We start from the raw sequence: 22,047 nt of genomic DNA, 5'->3' as shown, positions 1-22,047 counted from the left end.
CAACAATACTCTCCAAATGGAGAATTTATAAGTTTCTCTCATAATTAAGTGGTATTCATCCAGGAAATTCCAAGTTTTTGTGAAATGTAAACATCAATCAATATAATTCACCATACTCATAGGCTAAAAATACTCCACCATTTAATCATTGTGCTGGTACAGAAAAAAAACAATTAACAAGCTTCAACAACTGTTCATGATCAGAACACTCAGAAAACTAAGATTAGAAGGGAAACTTACTCAACCAGATAGAAAGCAGCTATGAAAATTCTATAGCTAACATCATAGCTATTAACATAGACTTGATGCTTTCTTTCCTCCTAAGATCAGAAACAAGGCAAGGATTTCTGCTCTCACCATTTCTATTCAATTTTGAACTGGAAGCCCTAATCAGTGGTATCAGGAAAGAAAAAGAAATTCAAACTGGAAAGGAAAAATAAAACTGTCTTTAATCGCAGATGACATGACAGTATATGCAGAAAATTCTAAGGAATTTATCCAGACTTCAAGTTAGATTATGGAGTTGTAGTAATCAAAACAGAATGGTACTGGCACAAAAAGAGACACATCGACAAAGCGAGAATATACAATGGGAAAAAGAATGTCTCCAAATGTGTTGGGAAAACTGGACAGCAACATGCAAAAGAATGAAACTGGACCACTTTCTTACACCATACACAAAAATAAACTCAAAATTTACACTGACCTCTACCTCTGAAACCAGTAACACGTTAACTACTTGAATTTAAATTTTAAAAAAAAAATTTTTTTTTAACTCTCAAAACTTAGATTAAAAACCTAAAATGGGAGACCTGAAACCATAAAAATCCCAGAAGACAGCACAGGCAGTAACTCCTTTGACATGTCCAAAGTAACTTCTTTGTAGATGTCTCCTGAGCAAGGGAAGCAAAAGCAAAAATAAACTACTGGGACTACATCAAAATAAAAAGGTTCTGCACAATAAAGTAAACAACAAAACTAAAAGGCAACCTACAGAATGGGAGAAGATATTTGCAAATGATATATTCGATAAAAGGTTAGTATCCAAAATATATAAAGAACCTATAAAATTCAACACCCCCCAAATGAATAACCCAATTAAAAAACAGGCAGAACACATGAACAGACATTTCTCCTAAGAAGACATAACAGATGACCAACAGATACATGAAAAGATGCTCATTATCACTTATCATCAGGGAAATGCAAATCAAAACCACAAGATATCACTTCACATGTTTCAGAAGGGCCCAAATCCATAACACAAGAAACAAGGTGTTGGTGAAGATACGGGGAAATCTTCCTGCACTGTTGGTGAGACTGCAAACTAGAGCAGCCACTGTGGAAAACAGTATGGAGGGTCCTCAAAAAGGTTAAAAACAGAACTATTCTACAGTCCACCAATAGCACTACTAGGTATTTGCCCAAAGAAACAAAAAATACTAAATCAAGGGGATACAGGCTGATGTTTATAGCAGCATTATCTACAATAGCCAAATTATGAAAACAGCCCAAGTGTCCATCAACTGATGAATGGATAAGAAGATGTAATACACATATATACAATGGAATATTAGTCATAAAAAGAATGAAATCTTGCCATTTACAATGACATGGAGGGAGCTAGAAAGTATTATGCTAAATGAAATAAATCAGTCAGAGAAAGACCAATACCATATGATTTCACTCATGTGTGGAATTTAAAATACAAAACAAATGAGCAAAGGGAAAAAAGAAGAGAGAAGCAAACCACAAAATGAACTACAGAGAACAAACCGCTGGTTACCAGAGGGAAAGGAGGGGGGCGTTAAACAGTGGATGGGGATTGAGGAGGGCACTTGTGATGAGCACTGGTGTTGCCTAGAAGTGCTGAGTCACAATACTATACACCTTGACACTAATATTACACTGTATGTTAACTAATTGGAATTGCAATAAAAACTTACCAAAAAAGAGAAAATCCTAAGGAATTTAAAAAAGACTTACTAGAATTGAGTCACACAAGGAAGCAGGCTGTAAGATCAAAATACAAAAACCAACTGTATGTCTATATACTAGCAGGGAACTGGAAATTGAAATTAAAAATACCATTTGCAATTTAAAAAAAACCCTCAAACTAGTAAGTGATTATGGCAAAGTTGTAGGATACAAGGTTAATATATAAAATTCAACTGCTTTCTTATATACCAGCAATGAATCATTGGAATTTGAAAGTAAAAACACAAGGCCATTTATATTAGCACCAAAAAATGAAATACTTAAGTATATAGCCAATAAATATGTGTAAGAGCTGTAAGTGGAAACCACACAACTCTGATGAAAGAAATTAAAGATCTAATTAATGGAGAGATAGTACATTTTCAGGGATAGGAAAAATCAATACTGTTAAGATGTCAGTTATTCTATGTACAGATTCAGTACATACTCAGTCAAAATCCCAATAAGTTATTTTGTGGATTATCAACAAACTAATTTTAAAATTCACAATGGGGGAAAAATTTAAAAAATAATAAAATTGACATGGGGTGGTGTACCTGGGTAGCTCAATGTGTTAAGCCTCTGCCTTTGGCTCAGGTCATGATCTCAGCATCCTGGGATCAAGCCCCACTTCAGGCTCTCTACTCTGCAGGGAGCCTGCTTCCTGTGCTTTCTCTCTCTGTCTGCCTCTCTGCCTACTTGTGATCTTTTTCTCTGTCAGATAAATAAAATCTTAAAAAAAAAAAAATTACATGTGGGTGTCTGGGTGGCTCAGTCAATTAAGTGCCTGCCTTCAGCTCAGGCAGGTAATGATCTTGGGGTCCTGGGATCGAGCCCTGTGTCATATGCTCCCTGAGCAGCCTCTCTCTCTTCTGCTGCCCCTCTCCCCTGCTCCTACATGCTCTTTCTAATAAATAAATAAAATCTTAAAAATTAAAAAAAAAATAAAACTTACATGAAAAGGCAAAAGACTCAGAACAGCCAATACAATATCAAAGAGGAGAAGATGGAGGGGCACCTTGGTGGCTCAGTAGTTAAGTGTCTGCCTTTGGCTCAGGTCATGGTCCCAGAGTCCTGGGATGGAGCCCCGAATCAGGGTTCCCTGCTCGGCAGGGAGCCTGCTTCTCCCTCTCCCACTCCTCTTGCTTGTGTTCCCTCTCTGGCTGTCTCTCTCTCTCTGTCAAATAAATAAAATCATTAAAAAAAAAAAAATGGAGAACCAACCCTACCCAATTTTAAGACCACTATAAATCCACAGTAATGAAGACAATGTGGTATCAGCAAAAGAAGAGGAAAATAGATCAATACAACAGAATGAAGAGCACAGAAACAGACCTACACAAAAATATTCAGCTCATGTACAAAGGCAATTCAGTGAGAAAGGACAGGCTTTTCAACAAATGAGACTAGAACAACTAGAGATCTACATGCAAAAACAAAAACAAAAACTAGACATAAATCTTATACCTGTATCAAAAACAACTCAAAATGGATCACTGACCCAAATGTAAACAGCAAAACCCCTAGAAGAAAAATAGGAGAGGGGCACCTGGGTGGCTCAGATGGTTAGGAGTCTGCCTTCAGCTCAGGTCGCAATCCCTGGGTGCTGAGACTGAGTCCCACATCAGGATCTCTGCTCGGCAGGAAGCCTGCTTCTCCCTCTTCCACACCCCCTGCTTGTGTTCCCTCTCTCACTATCGCTCTCCTTGTCAAATAAATTAATAAATAAAAAATCTTTTAAAAAAATAGGAGAAAGTCTAAGTGCCTTGGATTTGGTGATGACTTTTTTTAAAGTAATCTCTACACCCAATGAGGGGCTTGAACTCACTACTCTGAGATCAAGAGTCACATGCTCTACCAACTGAGCCAGCCAGCCACCTCTGGTAATGACTTCTTAGACACACACCAAAAAGTATGAACCCTGAAAGAAAAAACTGGTAAGCCGGACTTCATTAAAATTAAAAACTTCTTTGTGACAGTTATGGTTTCTCTACCACCAGATAAGGAACATCAAGTCTTTGTGTATCCCTACAAGAAACATTATGTGTTTGTAGGTTGCATCTTTTTTTTTTTTTTTTTAAGATTTCATTTATTTATTTGACCAAGAGAGAGATCACAAGCAGGCAGAGAGAGGGGGAAGAAGGCTCCCCGCTGAGCAGAGAGCAGATGCGGGGAGATCACAAGCAGGCAGAGAGAGAGGGGGAAGAAGGCTCCCTGCTGAGCAGAGAGCCGATGCGGGGCTCGATCCTAGGACCCCGAGATCATGACCTGAGCCAAAGGCAGAGGCTTAACCTATTGAGCCATTCAGGTGCCCCTGTACGTGGCATCTTTTTAAACAAATGATTATATACATAGGAAGTTCATCTGCACTTTTGTAACCTTAATGTGGCTTTTAGATCATTAATACTTGTATATAGCATTCTTATTTGCAATTTTATATCTACATGCCATTCCACTGTATGTATCGAACACTAATCAAATCTTACTGGTGAACTGTTTCAAGTATTTTGCTATTACATATAATACTGCAAAGATTAAGCTTCACTTTCCAAATCTGACAGCACATCAGTACAACCAGTTCCTAAAATTAGGACTGCTGGGTTATAAGAAATGTAAATGATTATTGTAAAATTGCTTCCCATAATGGCTGCACTAATTTAAGCTCCTACCAGCAGTATAAGAGCGCATATATTACCCTACACCCTTGACACAGTGTTTTATCAAATGTCTTAATACTTGCCAATCTTATGGAATGGAAAGTGGTACTCAGTGTACTTTTAAATTATAAGTTTTATGAATGAGGTGGAGTACCTTTTCATTTGTATAATTTCCATTAGTGTTTCTTTTTCTGGGACTGTTTATTCCTAAGTTTTACCTATTCTCTAAAAATTGGAGTGTTGGTTTGATTGTTCCCTTATATCACTACACAGTAGTCCTCTTTGTCCCTTTAAAGCCTTGAGGCTCTCAGTATATTTTATTTGATATCAATACTGTTCTGCTCACTGTACATCTTTGGTCATTTCTTATTTTTAATCTCTCTTAGATTTAAGAATTCTGAATATATTTTTAGTTCCAAAGCAACTTTTTCTATGTTGCAACTGCATTCTCTTGAGAGTTTTCATTCCCTTTTCTATCACAGCTTTCTCTAATCTTTTCCATTACGTCTGCTTCCACAGGAGGAATCTGTTTGGTTATTCAGTGATTCCCTCTTTGGAGTTGCTAAATTGATTTTAATAGGTTATAATATTAATAGCCACGGATTACTGCAATCTCTTGGATGGTGCAGAACTGACAGTCATATATAAGATACCCATCTTTTAAATTTGATGTGCAAGCAAATGAAGGAGCTGGCAAAGTGGAACTGCTCTGCTGAGGTTACAAAGGAACAAGTGGAGGATATATGGCAGACCTCACTCACCTGCACAGACGTGAGCAATTCATCCCACAAGCACAACCCCCCTGACAGCTGCTCATCAGGCAGCTTCCCAGAGGACTCTATATAGCTTGTAGGCAAGTATGGCCTCTTTCCACATGCCAGAAATATTCAAACGTACAGACCACCCACTAGCATGTGCATCTCAGATAACAGAGAGATCCTTGATCTTCACCAAAGATAATGACGACTTTCAACACCAGACATTATGAAGCTCTATGTTATAGTATTTTACCTTCCATTTTTCTAAGTAATGCACAATTACATGATTTATAACAAGGACATACAAATACTCAACTACTATTGATTCCTCTACTACTCCCCTGGTTATAACTGAATATAATTATCTTCAGGTCTGTTCTTATTTTAATTATGTAACTTTTAAACCTCCAACTCTTAAACATGTGTCCAAAGAAAAAAAGCTCAGAAACCTTATTCACTAAAGTCCTTAACATTTTTTTCAAAAAGTTTTAAGTTCCTTCTTTATACATTTTTCAAAGATTAGATAAATAGTTATATTAAAAGTCTGGAAACATATGGCAAAACAAACTCCTGTACTTCAATATCTACTGAATATAACTGTGCTACACACCAAGCTAGACTATGAAGACAAAAACAGGAAAAAGCACCCTATCCTCAAGAATCTCAGAGTTTAGCAAAAGAAAAGGGCAAGCTATAAAGAAATAAAATATAATGTGATAAGGACAATAATAAAGTATGTACAGGCTCCAAAGGTTAACGCAAAGGAGGCACAGTAACAAAGAACTACAGAGGAATTTGTGGTCAGCTAGATTTTTAAAGAGCAAAAAGGAATTTGCCCAGTGGCTAAAGGAATTACAGACAGTAAGGACATACATTCCTTCAATAACGCTCCTAGTTTGGGACAGATACTTTGAAATACCTGTCCCAGAGACACAATGATTTTAGTATATGTGCTGCCGAAGCGAGCACCCAGAGACACAATGATTAATTAAGATGAAGTCTTTGGCCTTACAGAGTCAGGGGAGAGTAAACCAGTTAAAGTACAGTGTGATAAATGCTACAGTAGGGATAAGGAAAGAGTATTAAAGGCTTACGGGCCTAAACTTCAAGGTGAGTAATAAACAGAAATTAGCCCAGTGAAATATGTATCAGGAGTGGAATGGAGGACCATGTCAGGAATCACGGCATTCCAGGCATAGAAAAGGGTCTAAAGAAGAGCAAGGACAGAGACAGAAAGTGAAGACAGAGAATGTAGTTCAATATGGCAGAAGAAGAGGCATCTAAGATAAGGCTAAAGTTGAAACCAACAACCATATCATGAAGGGTTTTTAATTTTTTTTTTAATTTTATTTTTAACCAATCTATACACCCAATGTGGGACTCAAACTTACAACCCTGAGATCAAGAGTCATGTGCTCTACTGATGGAGCCAGCTAGGCGCCCCAAGGCTCTTTCAAATCATCACTTGGACTTTATCTTGAGGGCAATAAGGAACTACTAAACTAGGTTTTTTATCATGGAAAGACTGTTCAGATTTGTGTTTGTGAGAGCTATACTACAGTAAATGAAACAGAAAGAAATAAATCTGGAAGTAATACAGCAGTTACAGTAATCCAGGAAAGAGTTTCTAGTAGTCTGAACTAAGATAGTAGCAACAGAGATGGAGAAAATGCATGGGGAGGGCTGAGAGATTGAGGATGCAGAACGAACAAGCCTTATAAATGATCTGACTGGAAGCAGAAAGAAAAAGGAATCAAAGATGAGGCCTCCGTGCCTGGTTTGGGCAAAGGGTGAATGGTACTACTTTTCAGTCAGATAAGGAAAAGGGGAGAAAAAGTTTTTTTTTTTTTTTTTAAAGATTTTATTTATTTATTTGACAAAGATCACAAGTAGGCAGAGAGGCAGGCAGAGAGAGAGAGAGAGAGAGAGAGAGAGAGAGGAGGAAGCAGGCTCCCTGCTGAGCAGAGAGCCCGATGCGGGACTCGATCCCAGGACCCTGAGATCATGACCCGAGCCGAAGGCAGCGGCTCAACCCACTGAGCCACCCAGGCGCCCCAAGAAAAAGTTTTGAGTGGGTGAAATAATCACTTAATTCTGGACAGAGAGAGTATGAGATACAGAGAAGTTGCTCAAATGAAGCTATCAATAAGCAGCTGGATATGTAACAATTCAAGACAAAGTTTGGGTCAGAGATATAGATTTGAGAATAGTACATATACAAAGCAAATGATAACTAAAGCAGTGAGAACAGATAAAATTGCACAGGGAGAATGAACAAAATAAGAAGAAACCCCAAGACAAAACCCCATAGAAGGCAAACATTTAGAAAATGAAGAGCTAGGAGAGTAGACTGAAAGAGAACAACCAAAAAGGAAGATGAAAATATTAATATGAGGAAAATGAGTAAGTGCTTAATGAATGCTATGTGTCATGCTAAATGATTTATGGGCACTACCTCATTTAATCCTTAGACACTCTATGAGCAACTTATTATATTCTGCATTATTAGAGATATGGCTACTTTAGTGTAGAGAGATCAACTTGCTCAGGTTTATACATTTGGTTGGGTGTGAGAAGTGCAACCAAAATCAACCCAATCCTCTGGAGGCCTTTTTCTTAACTATTACACTATACTGCTTTCTATGTCAGAAAAAGTATGGTATCACAACAAATCAGTGATTCAAAAAGAAAGATACCATCCAAGTAGCAATGAGCTCACCCAGCAGCACCAAGATCTTGTTTCTAATAATATTCTCCATTAAAAGTAATCAGAACTCCTTAGAAAAATGACTGATCTGAGGAGTAGGCAAGAAATATTTAAAATGAGCCTGGAGCATCTTGCAGTCCTAAAAAAATAAGTGCTCAAAACAAAAATAAACAACAACAACAACAAAAACAAACCCACAATAAGGGGCATGTCAAAGGGATACAGAAAACCAACTGACAGCTCACAATGGACACAGTTGTTACAACTTAAGCAGAAAATTAAGTAGTATTAGACTATATAATCCAGAGTATGAACTAAATTCACGAGTCCATACTAATATAAATAAACCATTAAATAAATAAATAAGAGAGGAGAGACAAATCTAGAGAGCAAAAGAATTCCAAATAAATGATGTAGATATTTCCCCTTACAGAGGTAGCACAACCTTTCCACTCCTCAAATATGGGCTCCACGTAATGACTTCCTTTCAAAGACTACAGTATGGAAAGAGGGAGAGGGTAGATAGTTACTTCACAGTACTAAAACATGACAAACACTACCTCAGCCAAGTGATCAAGGTTCACATCAACAATGATAAGTCATGTTAATAGTATGGCCTTTGATAGGCTGTGATGAAAATGGCACTTTATATCTCTGTGGTTTTTCTCTCAAAAACTCAGTAACCCTAATTTCATCATGAGAAAATCATAAGAAAAATCCCACTGAGGGACTTCTACAAAATACCTGAAAATTATATCTCAAAACATAAAATAGGGGCACCTGGGTGGCTCAGTGGGTTAAAGCCTCTGCCTTCGGCTCAGGTCATGATCTCAGGGTCCTGGGATCGAGCCCCGCATCAGGCTCTCTGCTCAGCAGGGAGCCTGCTTCCTCCTCTCTCTCTCTGCCTGCCTCTCTGCCTACTTGTGATCTCTCTCTCTGTCAAATAAATAAATAAAATCTTAAAAAAAAAAAACAAAATAAAAACATGAAAAGTCTGAGACACTGTCACAGTCAAAAAGAGGAAGGATGATGGTCATGAAATGTAATATGGTATCCCAATAGCTCTCTTGGAACCCAAAACAAACATTAGCTAAAAACTAAGGAAACGGGAAGAAGTATGGACTTCTGTTAATCAACATATATTAATTTTGGTTCATTAATTGTAAAAACTAAACTAGACCAATGTAGGATGTTAACAGTAGGGAAAACTGACTAAGGGGTTTATGAGAACTCTCTGTAAGCTATCTTTATAATTTTTCTGCAAATCTAAAACTATTCTAAATTTAAAATGTTATTTAAAAAACAAACAGGGCAGGGCGCCTGGTGGCTCAGTCATTAAGCGCCTCCTTCAGCTCAGGTCATGATCCCAGAGTCCAGATGGGAGTTCCAGATGGAGCCCTGCATGCTCCAGTGCTCTGTGGGGAGTCTGCTTTTCCCTCTGCCCCTCACCCCCTTCTCCTGCTCTCTCTCACACATAAATACTTTTAAAAATAAATAAGTAATAAAAAAACAAAGGGGGAAATTAACTGTGTCAAATGCTGATAATCAAAAAAGAAAAAGACAAACAAGAGCAGTTTCAGTGGATTAATAGAGTCAAAGACAGATTACATCAGGCAGAGGAGTGAACTAAAGCTGAGAATGGGATTGTAAGGTATGGCTTTTTCCAAAAAGTCTGACAAGGAGGGGAAGATCAAATCAGAGCCAGAAGTAGATATCAAGTTAAAGAAAGTAGCTGTTACCCCTGGGGATAAAAATATATGTTTATAAAAAATAAAAAAATATATATGTAAAAAAAAAAAAAAGAAAGTAGCTGTTGTTTTGTTTTGTTGTTTTTTTAAATAAAGGTATAATTCACATACCAAAAATTCACCTTTTAAAGTGTACAATTCAGTGGTTTCCAGTTTCAATTTACAGATTCAATGCAAGGTCTATCAAAGTCTAACAGCCTTTTTCACAGAAATGGAAAAGTTGATCCTCAAATTGATGTGTAATTGCAAGGAATCCTAAATAGCCAGAACAATCCTGAAAAAGGGTTCACAATTCTCAACTTTGAAACTTATTACAAAACTACAGTAATTAAAATAATGATACATACAGACATACAGATCCAGATTTCGGATATGAGCAATCCTTCAGTAAACCATATATTACATATAGGAATTTTGTATATATTCATTCATTCATACTCTACTTCATTACAAATTAAACTAGGAAGTAAGGCTAACAAGCAAGAAAATCAAGAAAAAGTGGCTTGAACAGTTAGTTTCAATCATAAGAGGGTCATTAATCAAAGGTGGTCTTAAGGGCACCTGAGTGGCTCAGTTGTTTAAGCATCTAACTCTTGATTTTAGGTTAGGTTATGATCTCAGGGTTGTGAGATCAAGCCCTGAGTTGGGCTCTCCCTTTACCCTCCCAAGCCTCCCTCTCTTTCACATGGGCTCTCTCGCTTTAAAAAAAAAAAAAAAAAAAAAAAAAAAAGGTGGTCTTAGAGACCTCTTAGGAAAGAGATGGAGAAAAGTGACACAAATACCACATACACTCTCAGAGGTACCTGGGTGGCTCAGTTGGTCAAGTGTCTGCCTTCGGCCGGGGCCATCATCACAAGGTCCTGAGATTAAGCCCCACACAGGGCTCCGGGCTCAGTGGGGAGCCTGCTTCTTCCTCCCTCTCTGCCCCTTCCCCTGCTCATGCTCTCTCTCAAACAAAATCTTAAAAAAAAAAAAAAAAAGTACCACACACAATCTCTCTCCCCTCATTCTCTCCCTCTCTCCCCCCACCTTTCATATGATACAAGTTATTTAGTATATGATAACATAACACGGTCATATTATATAATTATTATATATAAAGTAATACACGTAACTGCGTATTTCATAAAACTAACTCAATGCAGAAAATTTCTAGTCATCTGTCCTTACCTTTTGTTGGACTGAGATTCTGGTCAATAAATCCTCTCAGTTCTGCATTTGTAGAAGTCAAACCAACCTGAATAAAATAGTTTTAAAAATTAAAAACAGGATCTTATGTATTAAGTGGTCATTTAATAACCTATTTTACACTTTCTACTGAAGAACCATATATAGATAGCCACATAAAAATGAATTAACCATACCACTGATACCAGAATTAAAAAGAAAACGTTGCTTAAAATGGGAAAAACAGAAACTGTCCAGATTAAGATGAAAATTAATGAAATAATGTCACTAGTGAACAGAACTGAAATCTACAGATTTTACTAATGTTTTTTTTGAAAGCAAGTAATGTGGTAGTCCTGAAGTTGCCAACAGATACAACACAATTCCGCCTTCATGCTGCCCTGAATTTTTACTGTTCATAATCACTACCTATAATGCTTTTCAACATTATGATATGTAATGGATCAGATAAAGACCATTAATACCACACAGTAAGGGTGAGATCTACTGGTCTCAAATCCAGCTGCCTGGGCTCATACTCTAGCTCATCAAGACCACTATGTGTGTGGTCATGGTGAAGTCACACAAGTTCTCTACTTCTCAGTCCCTTCAACTGTAAACTGAAGGATGCTAGAAGTGCTTACCAGTTTAGGTGCTAACCAGTTTAGGTTATTAGAAAGATTGAGATAGTTCATGTAAAGCATCTAGCACAGTGTATGGCACACAGTGCTCAATCATAGTAACCTTCATAACTATTAATATGATACCTGAGGATTATCTATAGCAAGTGTGTTTATAAATTTACCTTTAGACAACTTATTTCATTTAATGTGACAGCCACTGGACTTCTTGGAATCACAGAACTAAATACTGTAGTATCATCAGAATTTTAAAAACTTATTACAGAGCTAGGAGGAAAAAAACTCTCCATTTTTGAAAACTTGACATAAACAAGATTCCAATAACTGATTCTACTATTACTATTATGTTATTGTTTTAATCCATATAGATTTGTCATTTTCAAATATCAGTGCTAACTTGGTACCTCAAACATCCTTTCAAAGTACTAGCACATTAAAAATATTTTAAAGAACACAAAGCTTTATAACTTTGTATCTGTGCACTTAATGTTATTTTTAAACTACCCACTGCATTAGCAACATATATTGTTCAAGGGCACTCATTTGACACTTTAAAATTTCATAATGTAAGAACTAATTATTTCATTATTTAGTAATTCATATGCACTACTAGTAGCTGTTTCTTTCTGTCAAGAGATATATTACCAGAAATATTTCTACATATCATTCACATCATGGAAAAATAATTCTGATGCAAACCTATCTCTAGCATCTAATACTAAATTTTTATGATAGCAGTTGAGTGGAAGACATCTAAAATGCACCTTCTTAATTCTATGTAGTTAATGGTGCAGATACTTAATTCTATCTAGCTTCTTATAAGTATGTTATTAGAAATAAACCTTTTGCAATAAAATTTTAACAAATTACTACTACATGAATCTCCAGAAATGCTCACAAATATTAATGTTAAGTGTTCGATTTGTAGGGTGCCTGGGTGGCTCAGTTGGTTAAGCGCCTGCCTTTGGCTCAGATCATGATCTCAGAATCCTGGAATCAACTCCCACATCAGGTTCCCTGCTCAGTGGGGAGCCTGCTTCTCCCACCGCCTCTGCCTGCTGCTCCCTCTGCTTGTGCTTTCTCTCTCTCTCTCTCTCAAATAAATAAATAAAATATTTCTTTAAAAAGTGTTCAATTGGGCGCCTGGGTGGCTCAGTGGGTTAGGCCGCTGCCTTCGGCTCGGGTCATGATCTCAGGGTCCTGGGATCGAGTCCCGCATCGGGCTCTCTGCTCAGCAGGGAGCCTGCTTCCCTCTCTCTCTCTCTCTGCCTGCCTCTCCATCTACTTGTGATTTCTCTCTGTCAAATAAATAAATAAAATCTTTAAAAAAAAAAAAAAAAAAAAAAAAAAAGTGTTCAATTTGCAAATGCCAAGAGTTTACTATGGCATCACTAACATGCCTCTCTTGAAAAAAAAAAGCAAAAAAACCAAAAAACTTTTCTGCTAAAAAAGACAGAACTTTCATTAGTGTTCTACTGTAAAAAGAAAGCAAAGAAGGCAAAGACAGCCTTTAATAGTCCATGCTTAATATAATGTGATCATTTAATACACATATTACAATAATTTCAAAAGCATCAGTTTACATCTTTTTGTTATTATACAAAGATAACGGCAAAAACCTCAACTGAAACCACATAGTCACAGCAGAGTTCACAGTAACTGGGTTACTGTTACGTTTAAACACCTGCTCTTAATGGTCAACTTCTGCAGAGTGAAGCAGAGAATCAATGTGGAAACTTTTTAAGCAGCAGTACATCTGCATCTTAAAAACTAACAAATTATACCCTAAAAAGATAAAGGTCAATTGTGAGTCAATCAATATTTCATGCTAATTTTGGTCTAATAGATAAGGGGAGGTATTTGTATTTAGAGATTATATAAATACTACTAAAATTAAGATTTCGAAAATTTATTAATCTCTGCTTTTTCATAAACACTATAAAGACTCAAAGAAGATTATTTGAGAGCAGAAAAAGCTGGCTAGGAAAGGCATTTAAAAATAATTTTTCTTTCCTTACTCTATTTAAGAAGAATATAATAATAATAATGGTTCACAGAAAAAGTAAAAGCTGAACTCATTTTATGTAAAATTTTTCACCTAATAAGGTCCCGAGAGAAGTTTTCTGTCTGGATATTCAAACACTGTGCTGCATACTATAAACAGTCACTAAATGTCTGTAGAATAAAAAATATCCAAGCCCAATTTTCAGGGTTCAAACTTATTTCCCATTAATAACATTATAATTTCACTAACATTCAACATTTTAAATTGGTGAAACTGAAAGAAAAGAAGATTCAGTGTGAGATGATCTGTACACGGAGTTCAGCTCTGCCATCCACGAGCAAGGTGATCTTAGCAGTCACTGCAGATGGAGATGGCAACTCCTATGTGCATGACAAACTCAGAGAGCTTAGATCAAATTAAATAATTACGTGAATATGATTTAGTGACAAAGCAATACCCACGTGCAGGTTGTTATTCAGACAGTAATGACTTTAACTCTTCAACACTGACACAGACAATTCACAAAAGATAGATGCAACTGAACATACAGAACACCAATGTGACCCAACTAGCAACTAGAGGGTGCCTGGGTCGCTCAGTGGGTTGGGCAACTGCCTTCGGCTCAGGTCATGATCCTGGAGACCTGGGATCGAGTCCTGCATCTGGCTCACTGCTCAGCCGGGTCTGCTGCTGCTTCTCCTACTGATCTCTCTCCTTGCACTCTCTCTCTCTCCCTCTCCAATAAATAAATAAAATCTTAAAAAAAAAAATTAACTAGCAACTAGAGAAATGAATAAACTACATACCATTTTTTTGCTGATTACATTGGCAAGACTAAAAAGAAAATAAAGGGAAATGGCACTCTCATACACCACTGATGAATATATAAATGAGTGCAACCTTCCTGAAATGCAATTTAGCAACATGAAACAAAAGCCCCCCAAAGCACACACCCTTCAGCTTAGCAATTTCCTAAGACTTTGCTTTATGGAAATAATCCAATGAGTAAGTAAAAATAAACAAAAAGCTAAAAAGAAAAGTAAAAAAAGAAAAAAGTAGAATTTACTTAATGGCCAATATCAGGAAACTGACGTAAGTCCATACAGCAGATAACATAAAACAGTCATTTAAAATGATGTTACAGGGGCGCCTGGGTGGCTCAGTGGGTTAAGCCGCTGCCTTCGGCTCAGGTCATGATCTCAGGGTCCTGGGATCGAGTCCCGCATCGGGCTCTCTGCTCAGCGGGGAGCCTGCTTCCTCCTCTCTCTCTCTCTCTCTCTGCCTGCCTCTCTGCCTACTTGTGATCTCTGTCAAATAAAATAAATAAAATCTTTAAAAAAAAATGATGTTACAGAGATATTAAGAAAAGACATTCATCAACAAGATTAAGCTAAATATTGGTTATAAAACAGTATGACCTCATTTTTATTCAAAATATTTATACACATTTTATTATACACACACACACATTTGTATATATATCAAATGTCTTCCTAGGCAAAATTCTGCTGATAAGTCTCTAGGCTAGTTTCTTTACCTGTATTCTCTAATTTTTCTGTAATGAGTATCATGGCTTACATATTATTTAAAAGATTCTTTGATGAGGCAAAAAATACACATCATATTGCCTTTCAAATCCTTTATTGTATACTATATAAGCTTGAGTCAGGACAGACCTGCATTTGTGGTCATGAAGAATATCAGTGAATATTAGATATGATTTGACAACAATTTTATCCCAGAAACAATGAATATATTGCCAGCTCTACAGACTTTCCTTTTTGCAAAATGATCCATCCCACAATCCACGCAGTTCCAGTATGACTGTTAATCTTTGAGCCTCAACTGTTGCAGAAGTAGACCCATGACTCAGATCTGGCCCACTTCTTTCTCCACATCGGCTTGTCTAAGCATCAGGATCAAGCAGGGTCAACCAAAAGAATTTGAAATGTAAGTGCTTAAAGGGAAAAGTTTCTTCTTTTCTGAAGTAAGAATTATAAAGACAACATATGGTATTCTGCCATCATATAGAGCCAAGAGATGGAAAAAGGGAGACAAATCCCTGACACCATCATTTGGTTCCCTTGTAACCAGATGTGTTTGAAGCCAGAGTACCACAGACTTTCCAGTTGTGTGAATCAATACATTCCACATTTTGCCTTAAGCTGTTTTAAGTAGGGTTTCTATCATTTGCAACCATGAGACCTACTATGGCATGGATTAGACAAAAATAACTCCTCACAAAAAACTGTTCTCATAAGAGATATGTAAAATGAGAAGCAGAAAATAAGGATGTAAATATCTGAATACGTGTTTAATGATGGCTCTGTAAGACCTGGGCAATCTCTTCCATGTCTAAGAGTTACTTACTTCTCAGTGGCATGAGACACAGTGGATCATTCCCTCCTCCCTAAAACACTTTCTTCACTTGGGTTCCAGATCATCAGGATAACACTACTTCCTTCCTTTTTGGTCATTCTTTGAGTCTCCTTTGCTGCTTCTCCTCCTCCCCAGATGCTGGAGAATCCCTGTGCTCAGACCTTGGGTCCTCAGGTATACTCTATCCATTCACATTCTATATAATCTCATGTAACCACTACTTGAAAATAATTTAATATGAAATGACTCCAAATTTCTGTATCCAATCCCAACAATTTCTCTGAGCTTCAGAGTCATTTATCAAGCTACCTAGCCAATATTTCCACCTGGTCATTTTTAGGTCTGTCAACTTTAATTAAAGTTCAAAATGACTGTTGAGTTTGCCACAAAAATCCCACAGTTCCCCCAAGAGTTTTTCTTCTCATTAAACAGCATAACCATTTATCCAGTTACACAGGTCAAATACTGAGAGGTTTTTTTTTTTGTTTTTTTTTTTTTTAATTTTCTCTGCCTTCATATCCTTATTACTCAATAACTCCTAACGGCTGTCCCTTCAAATACATCCTAGATCCAGCCACATTTCCCCATCTCCAATATCACTACCCCAGGCCAAATCACAATAGTTTGTTGTCTGAACTACTGAGATAAGTGCCAAATGAGTCTCTTGCTTCTACTATGCCTCTCTTCCATCTATTCACTCAGCAATCAGGACAAACTTTCTAAAATAGTTAAGTCCAGTCACAGCTGACCAGCAAATTTCCAATGGCTTCTTACTGACGTTTTAAGATTTTTTTTTTTTTTTTTTTTTTTATTTATTTGATAGACAGAGATCACAAGTTAGGCAGAGAGGCAGGCAGAGAGAGAGGAGGAAGCAGGCTCCCCGCTGAGCAGAGAGCCCGATGCGGGGCTCGATCCCAGGACCCTGAGACCATGACCTGAGCCGAAGGCAGAGGCTTTAACCCACTGAGCCACCCAGGCGCCCCCTTACTGACGTTTTAAATACACATCTATCACCCAGAATTTGAGGCTCCACACAATCTGGCTCCTGCTTTCTGTCTGACTTCATCTACCACTTTTCCTTGCTTACTCTGTTCCACTTATAAAATGGTCATCTGGCTGTTCCTTGAACAACTGTACATTTTCCTGCCTCTACCTAGAATGTTCTTTTCCCAGGTACTCATAAGGCTGGCTTCCTCTTCTTGGATTGAGACTCAAGAGCACTTCTATCTAAACATCATCATTTCCTTAAAGAGAATTCTTCTGAAAACTTAAGTTGAAAAACTCTCTCTCACTGCCATCATTCTCTCTCTCCTTCCCCGGCTTTACTTTTCATAACATTTATCATTATCTGACATTAGGTATGTATTTATTGTCTTCTCTCACTACAGACACTATAAGCCACAGGAAGGCAGGAGCCTAGAACAGTATCAGGTACATATACAGGGGGTGGGGAGGAGAATGAATTACTTATGGCACTGTGAAATAGTATAATCCTTTCAGTAGGTATCTGGATAAAACATATTAAAAGCCACTAAAGTGTTCTTCTCTGTTGCAGAATGGCTAGTGAACTTGACTGGTTATTTTCAGACAGACTATTTCAATTCTTTCCCACATGCGTCAGCATAGCCCAATCTGAGGCTTGACCTCTTCATGTCCCTAATTCTAAGATATCAAAAGAGATCACCTCACTTATCCCTCTCCCCCTAGGTTGCCATAGCAGAAAGAGAAACATGTTGCTCACTGTGTGATTTCTTCCAAATATACAAACAAAATAATCGGAGTATAATTACCACTTGTTCAAATGCTTTATGTTACTTTAGGAAAAATACTTTTTATATAGCAAATTGTACATATGACTAGAAAGATGATATTTGATTCAAGGCAGATTTTAATCCAAAATATGCTTGCTATTTGAATGTTAACCAGCTGTGGTTCAAGATAATTTTTACTTCCCTTTCTTCCTAAGGAGAAAAAAAATCAAGATAATATTCTGCAAGAAAATTTCCAATACACAGACTAAAACTTTGCTGCTTCTTTTCCCCAAACAACACATTAACAAATATACATATAGCAACCTTAGATTAAGGCAGAGTACTCCTGATAATTTATCCTAACAAAATTAAGTAATAATGAAACAATCTGTATCTGCTTATAGCTGCTTAGAGCATGTCAAAAGCAAGGTCAATAATAGGGAAATAGAGATTAATCATGAAGGATTTTGTTTTTCATGTTATTCTTTAGATGTATAATGGGAAGTATTTGGAATTATCTGTCTGGCTGAAAGGAGACCTTTTCACACAATAGATGCTGGCTTCTCCTAGTCATAATTAGGTTAAACCGCACATGAGTAGTAGCAGACGTCCACCCCAAGGAGTCTGAAATTGGAGCTGACATGGGCAGACAAGTCTGTCAAGTTGTCTTCATCCTTTCCTTGGCACCCCTCTGAAAAGGCTGGTTCTGTGACACATATATTGAGAGGCTGCCTAGAGAACTAAGGAGCACGATTCGCAGAGAGAGAGAGAGACAGAGTATAAAGCAGATGCACACAGACAAGCAGAGATAATATATGGAGACTAAACATTGCTTCAATTTCTGGTACATTTCAAATTTTTGCACCCAGGTCTTTTTGAAGGCCCACTAAATTCTTACTCTTAAAGTCTCTGAGACAGTCCTGTATCTTTATGATAAATTCCCTTTTTAAAGTAGCAAAGCTGATTTCTATTATGTACAATCAAAGATTCCGACATCATAATGTGGGAACAGTAAAGCAATTATAAGTTATTTCCCTATATGTTGCAATATTTATTTTCTGGCATAATCCATCACAGAACTGGAACAAAATCTATTGACACAGTCAGACAATAAGAAAATAACCTGAAAGGAAGCTGATTCAGAAATAGAAGCCTTGAGCAGAGGAAAGAAACTGAATAGCTTCTCCAAAACATTGAAAATCTAATGTCTCCTCAGGAATCATTTCATGGAGGACAGCTAAACCATATCTCAGTGTACATACTTCCTTGAGTAAGTCCACAAAAAAAAAAAATTGGGCCAAAGAAAACTGATTTTCTCAATAAGGCAAGTAAATCTCCAGCAAGTAACAAAACAAAGACTTATACAGTACCAAAAAAGGAGAGAGGTGGGGAACTTTCTAGAGATAGCAATTTTGCAGCTGTTGAGAAGGTACAACTTGGCAGCAATTTATAAGAACACTATTGTGCCCACTCAAGTGCTATATTCAATAGCACTGAAGTCGCTATCATTTTTTACATAAACAAAGACAATTATAAACTAATGCCAGTAAATTGAACTTCAGTAATTAGAATAGTGAAGAAAAATGTGCATAGGAAAAAGTACAACTCATTTAAAAAATACTTACATTTAAAAATTTACAATACTTACATTTTTTGCCGTCATGTCAAATTGTATTTGATTTAAAATTCTGTAAAGCCATTAAAAAAAAAAACTTCGTCTTCAGTAATTCTTTAAAAGAACATCCTGTTAAAGGGGGAAAAAAGAGGGAATAGTAATGTAATAATAATAATGGGCAATGTTTATGTGATATTAACCATGTGATATGCACTGTTTAAGTGGATTATTTAAATTAATCCTCGCAAAAACACTCTGAGATATGTACCATTTTAATCCTCATTTTCCAAATAAAAATTGGGGCTTGCAGAGTTTAAATATCCCACCAAATCAACTCAGTTAACAAGTGATAAAACCTGGGCTCTGAAATATCATACTATGTTCCTTTAGATAACACACTAAAAGAAACACTAGGGCTTCTTGAAGAAATAGCCAGTTCCAGGGTTGGGGCAAGAGATGTCCAAGATAAGACTAGAACACTTTATTGTATCTACAGTAAGGAAGAGCTCAAAAAACGATGGAGACATATTAAAAGTATACAGGAGTCAGCTTAAAGGGCCTACAACTGCACAATTTGTAACAAGTGGGCACCAAAGTATACACTGATAATAACAGATTGTAATAGACTATGAACTCTTTGAATAAAATAACAATCCAGGACTTCATACTGATAGAAACAAATAATGAGGAAGAAGGGAAAGCTCTTCCCTGCAATATTATACCAAATAGTAAATATAAATGAATGATGCAATGAGAAAACCACCAATTTGTAAACATCATAATAATACCTGATTAGACAAGGATTATCATAGATACTAAAACTCTAGTGGGTGAAAAGTTGGTAAGAAACAGGATATTTACATAGTCTTGAAATATCACCCCACAAAATACCTATTCATTCTAATTTTACAGTGAAGAAATCTGGCACCACATAGCTAAAGTGATCAAACCTACCTAATGACCACTAACAATGACACAAACTAACATGCATCTCCACAAGTGCACTGAGATGGATAGAATATCACTTCTGAGATACTTCTACCCAAAGCATAATCTAATTCATGAGGAAATAGCAGAGATATTTAAATTGAGGGGCATTCTATAAAATAAAGGACTGAACTTCTTAAAAATTTTTGTGTCATGAGAAAAAAGGAACCTAACAACCATTCCAGGTTTAAAAAGACTAAAGTCACATAAAAATTAAATTCAACACAGGATCTTCAACTGGGCTCTGGACCAGAGAAAATAACTCTTGTGAAGACCATTATCATGGCAAATGGAAAAACTGAAATATGGTCCACAGACTAGATAATAGTATTGCTTCAGTGTTTCATTTCCTGCGTTGATCAGTTGTGGGTTTTTTAAGTGAGTGTTCCTGTTTTTAGAAAAAGTACACCAAAATATTTACAAGTGAAGAGGTATAATAATAGCAATGTACTTTCGAATGATTAAAAAAATATATAATCTGTATAAAGAAAGTGGGAATGAGGGGCGCCTGGGTGGCTTAATGTGTCAAAGCCTCTGCCTTCAGCTCGGGTCATGATCGCAGAGTCCTGGAATCGAGCCCCGCATCGGGCTCTCTGCTCAGCAGGGAGCCTGCTTCCCCTCCTCTCTCTCTGCCTGCCTCTGTCTGTCTACTTGTAATCTCTGTCAAGTAAATAAACAAAATCTTTAAAAAAAAAAAAAAAAAAAGAAGAAGAAGAAGAAAAAAAAAAGTGGGAATGATAAACCAAGTATGGCAAAATGTCAACAACTGGATAATCTGGGTAAAGGGTATTCAGGAGTTGTGTCCTATTTTTGCAACTTTTTTCTTATTTTACATTGTTTCAAAATTAAAAATTTAATAAGACATTTAAGGGGAAGGAAAAAATAAAACAATTTTGAAAAGATCATAAACAATATGGTTTCAAGAAATGGAGGCTCCAACTGTCTGCCTCATATACTAGAAACCGAATCTACAAGTAAAACTTTGTGGATGGAATAAAAGGCATTTTTACTTTTTAATAAAACACCAAATTTACAAATTTTCAGGGTGCCTGGGTAGCTCAGTCAGTTAAGCATCGGACTTCAGCTCAGATCATGATCTCGAGGTCATGTGACAGAGCCCTGAGTTGGGCTCCCCCCTCAACAGCGAGTCTGCCCCTCTCCCTCTGCCCACCCCACAAAGCTCATGTAGGCAAGTGTGCTCTCTCTCTCTCTCTCAAAAACAAATAAATCTTAAAAAAAAAAAAAAAACCCAAACCCAATAAACTTACAATATTTCAATGATAAAACATAAATTTAAAAATCCCAAGTAAGACCTGGAGTACCACTATGATTTTCACTGTCCCATGATAGCTGTAGATTTGTTCACAATGTCTGTCACGATCTAATATGAAAATTAAGTTCCTATGCTAGAAATGTTTCACATTCACCAACTATTTGTTATTTTCTCTTCAGTATTAAAAATATCAGATAAATAATAAAGCACAAGTTCCTGACATCCCACTCACTAAACTACCTAACAGAGGCAGTATTACACAGATTATGGTCTCTGACCACAACACAACTAAGTAAGGAATCAGCCATTTTAAATAAAGAGTTAAAAATCATATATTTAAAAAAATAAAACTATATTATTGCTCAAACAACCCATGAGTTAA

General features: G+C 36.7%; 1 protein-coding gene across 8 annotated transcripts in view; it reads right to left on the bottom strand.

Annotated features, from left to right (window-relative positions):
• TFDP2 (transcription factor Dp-2) overlaps window positions 1–22,047 on the bottom strand; it is a 175,494-nt gene that overhangs the window by 103,114 nt on the left and 50,333 nt on the right. For 4 of the 8 annotated variants that reach the window (XM_059163887.1, XM_059163886.1, XM_059163888.1 and 1 more), the window contains 3 exons: window positions 19,439–19,534; window positions 11,018–11,084; window positions 813–893 (listed from right to left, as the gene is read on the bottom strand). In XM_059163887.1, the coding sequence (XP_059019870.1) occupies window positions 813–893; window positions 11,018–11,084; window positions 19,439–19,453 (163 nt within the window). In that variant the 5' untranslated portion in view covers window positions 19,454–19,534. Of the gene's footprint in view, window positions 1–812; window positions 894–11,017; window positions 11,085–19,438; window positions 19,535–22,047 lie in introns of those variants that run through there. The other 4 variants (XM_059163891.1, XM_059163892.1, XM_059163893.1 and 1 more) reach the window with 2 other exon arrangements.

Source organism: Mustela lutreola, chromosome 2 (genome assembly GCF_030435805.1).
Source record: "Mustela lutreola isolate mMusLut2 chromosome 2, mMusLut2.pri, whole genome shotgun sequence".
NCBI lineage: Eukaryota > Metazoa > Chordata > Mammalia > Carnivora > Mustelidae > Mustela > Mustela lutreola.
Note: the sequence above shows the minus strand (reverse complement) of the source record. Positions and strands in the feature narration are given on the sequence as shown.